Below are 4,152 nucleotides of genomic sequence, written 5' to 3'. Positions count from 1 at the left end.
CAGCACTTTAAATTTTGTACCGAAATTGCCTGTTTTCTAGACCTCCTCACAGACTACATATTCTTTGAGGGCAAGGACAGTGTCTTGACTTTGCTTTCCTCTTCCAAGATGAAAGATGTTTCAGTGCACCATCCTCCCAGGTTCTCTTTGAATTGTCTTCTTTTACGAGGCCATGAATGTCCTCACTTTCACTCCCACACATGCAGTCATACTCCCCAAACTGGACCCACGTAACAGAGTTTGTCATGGTAGGCTTTGTTGGGGTGCATGAAGCACGCCTCCTCTTCTTTACACTCTTTCTAGCCATGTACCTGTTCACCTTGGTGGAGAACTTGGCCATCATTTTGGTGGTGGCTTTGAACCATCGGCTTCGTAGACCCATGTATTTCTTTCTGACACACCTGTCCTTCCTTGAAATCTGGTATACTTCAGTGACAGTGCCTAAGATGCTGGCTGGTTTTATTGGGGTTGGTGGGGGCAAGAATATCTCCTATGCTGGGTGCCTGTCCCAGCTCTTCATCTTTACCTTCCTGGGGGCAACCGAGTGTTTTCTACTGGCTGCCATGGCATATGACCGCTATGTGGCCATTTGTATGCCACTCCGATATGGGGCCTTGGTGTCGTGGGGCACCTGCGTCCATCTGGCAGCTGCCTGTTGGCTGGGGGGCCTCCTCACACCTATTTTGCCTATCTACCTCATGTCCCAGCTGACATTCTGTGGCCCCAATGTCATCGACCACTTCTTCTGTGATGCCTCACCCCTGCTAGCCTTGTCCTGCTCAGATGTCACCCTGAAGGAGACCACAGATTTTCTAGTCTCTCTGGCGGTGCTTCTGGCCTCCTCTACAGTCATTTCTGTGTCCTACGGCAACATCGTCTGGACGTTGCTGCACATCCGTTCAGCTGCTGAGCGCAGAAAGGCCTTCTCCACTTGTGCGGCTCACCTGACTGTGGTGAGCCTCTTTTATGGCACTCTTTTCTTTATGTATGTCCGGACCAAAGTGGCCTCCTCCATCAACTTCAACAAGGTGGTGTCTGTCTTCTACTCCATTGTCACGCCAATGCTCAACCCCCTCATCTACAGTCTTCGGAACAAGGAGGTGAAGGGAGCTCTGGGCCAAGTCTTTTCCTTCAGGTCTTGGGGAGGTCAGTGAGGAGGCAGGTGAGGACCTAGTTTCCTTGACTTGGCTTTTCAGAAGGAGGGTGGAGAGGACTAGTGAGAGAGCAGTGACCTGGGTAGTCAGGAACCATGGATTAGGTATTGTTAAAGTAAAATGTTCATCTGCTATAACAAGAGACACCTAACTATAATGTGGCTTAAAGAGGGAAGGTTTCTTCTTTCCTGCACCAGTCCAGAGTGAGTGTTCCAGGCTGGTGAGTGGCTCTGGTCAACAGGCATTCAGAGAACCAAGTTCTTCCATCCGTAGGGTCAACATCCCTTAGGATGTTGGCAAACTGAGGGCTGTGGGCCAAATCCAACTCGGCACTTATTTTTAATGACCTGGTAGCTAAGAATGGTTTTTATACTTTTAATACTTGATTGTAAACATATCAAGAGAAGAATAATATTTCATGATGCATAATCCTTCAATAAAATTAAAATTTCAGTGTCAATAAATCAAGTTTTACTAGAATATAGTCACACCATATTTGTTGTCTATGACTCCTTTTGTGCTACAGTGACCGAGTAGTTGTGACAGAGAGCATTTGCCAGTCCCCAGTCTACGGGCTTCTTGTTATTTACACGGTCAACACAGGGTTCCAGAGAGCAAGAAGGCTGAGGATAGATCACAGAGGAAACAACCCCCCTGTCTTAAAGTTTCTCCACTAGATGTAGAAACCATCATTGGTTTCTTGGTAAGAAGCTAGCCATAAGTCACATCTAATTGCCAAGCTGCTAAAAACAGTCCATAGCTAGGCAGCCAGATACCCAGCCCCAGTTTGATTATTGTTGAGAAAAAGGAGAGGACAAATTTTGGCAGCCAGCAGTTTCCACCACAAAGTCCCCAGAACCACAGCTGATTTTCTGTGTGATCTATATACTTATTTCTTCGTGGCTACATTGTCTGATTTGAAATACAGATGCACCTGTCGCTTTCACCAAACTGCTTTGAAAATGCATTTAAGAAGATGTGTTGAAGAAGATCTGTATGGCAATGTCAGCTCACTTGAAGTAAGCCTTAAAAGACAATTATAACTCAAGTCATTCCCTACACTTAGATAGTTGTACTCTTAAACATTTACAATCACCATTTGAATGTTCATTGCAGAAGTTATAGAATATGGAAGAGGAAAATGTGGAGCTTGACTGGGTTGGGGGAAGGACGGATTTTCTGTGATGGTGTTTCTCGCCTGGCCAAGAATGGACAGATTATATGATGGTGCCCGTAGGATCACGGTCTCTACACCCCTGCCCCACCCGGTGTCTTAGCTGTTGCTTAATGCTTAGTAGAGAGGGTACAAATCACACATTTTGAATACCATCTCATTTGTTGAATATTATATATAATTTATTGAATATTACATATGTGCTTTGTATTCTTTTGGGTGATGGTAAGATGCATAAACAGTGCAGAGATGAGAACCTTTCAGGATCAAAAATAAGAATTCATATGAATGAAATAAGAGCAGAACTTTCAGACATCTGACCTGAGTAGATTTGAACACAAAATGCATTTGACTTTAAGATTTCTGGCTGGGGGAAACAAAGCAAAACATAGTGGGTATATAAAAGAGTTCTCCAGAGAAACAGAACCAAGAAGATCTATCTATTATCTATCTTTATAATGATAATAACTCTCTATTTAGATAGACTGAGAGGTTTATTATAGGTATTGGCTCACACAATATGAAGGTTGAGAAGTCCCATGATCTGTTATCTGCAAACTGGAGAACCAAGAATATCAGTGGCATAATTCAGTCTGAGCCTGAAGGTTTAAGAACCAGGGGAACCAATTGGGTAAGTTGTGGTAAGGCCCAAGAATCAGGGGCACTAATGTCTAAAGGCAGGAGAAGATGGATGTCGCAGCACCAGCCAAGAGAACAAATTCTTGTTCCTTTTTGTTCATCCAGGCCCTCGATGGCCTAGATGATTGATGGTATCTATATTGAGGAGAGCAATCTTCTTGATTCAATCTATTTATTCAAGTGCTAATCTCCTCAGAAAACCCCTCACACACACCCCAAAATAACATTTTAATGACAGTCTGAGCATCCCTTAGCCCAGTGAAGTTGACATAAAATGAACCATCATACTGGGTCACATTCTCATTTACAGTTCCAGAAAGAACTAAAATTCAAACATACGGAATGTTTTCTGGATTTTGACTCTGAGAACAATTCTATGGGAAGTATTGGTAAAGCTTACAGTTTTGAGCTTGTGGAAGATAAATTACTTAAAATGGTAAAAACTCAGAGGCATACTTTTAGAAAAGATTCTACGTATGTAAAAGTTGAGTCTTGCTTTAATAAAATCTGGCATGAGAAACTGAACTGATAATATAGGTCAACTATACTTCAATCAAAAAAAAAAAAAGAAAAAACTGAAAAAAAGAAGCCTTTGTGAGTGTGATTATTTACACTGTAAAGCAATCACTCCCTTAAAAAAAAGAGCTGCCTACCAGAATCTGGAATGCTGGTGATGACATGATATGTGTAAGTATTGGCAGAGAAAGCTTTTCTTTTTAATTATAATTAGTTATTTAATTAGCTTCTGGCTTTGTTTTTGCATTGTAATTGACAAAATATCATATTACTTTCAGGGGTACAACATGGTGGTTCAATATTTTTATGTATTATGAAATGATCACCTTGGTAAGTCTAGTTACCATGAGTCACTAAACAAAGCTAGAACCATTCCTTATGCTGTACATTACATCCCGGTGACTTATTTTATTTATTTATTTATTTATTTATTTATTTTTGTCATTTTAAAAATATTTTTAAAAATTTTTTAATAAACATATAATGTTTTACTAGCCCCAGAGGTACAGGTCTGTGAATTGCCAGGCTTACACACTTCACAGCCCTCACCATAGCACATACCCTCCCCAATGTCCATAACCCCACCACCCTCTCCCTACCCACCGCCCCCCTCAACCCTGTTTGTTTTGTGAGATTAAGAGTCTCTTATGGTTTGTCTCCCTCCCGATC

General features: G+C 41.7%; 1 protein-coding gene across 1 annotated transcript; it reads left to right on the top strand.

The window, feature by feature from the left end:
• Positions 1-200: 200 nt before the first annotated feature.
• Positions 201-1,490, top strand: LOC116860449 (olfactory receptor 6Q1). The gene has a single exon (XM_032846504.1). It carries the CDS (start codon positions 201-203, stop codon positions 1,152-1,154), a length of 954 nt encoding a protein of 317 aa, XP_032702395.1. The 3' UTR covers positions 1,155-1,490.
• The last annotated feature ends 2,662 nt before the right edge of the window (positions 1,491-4,152 follow it).

This window comes from Lontra canadensis, unplaced genomic scaffold, assembly GCF_010015895.1.
Source record: "Lontra canadensis isolate GAN:19392208 unplaced genomic scaffold, GSC_riverotter_1.0 scaffold176, whole genome shotgun sequence".
NCBI lineage: Eukaryota > Metazoa > Chordata > Mammalia > Carnivora > Mustelidae > Lontra > Lontra canadensis.
This window is presented reverse-complemented; position numbering and strand designations above follow the sequence as displayed.

Bases quoted from the DNA above. Each gene is read 5' to 3' on its own strand.
- LOC116860449 (XM_032846504.1), top strand. From the start codon at position 201: ATGCAGTCATACTCCCCAAACTGGACCCACGTAACAGAGTTTGTCATG.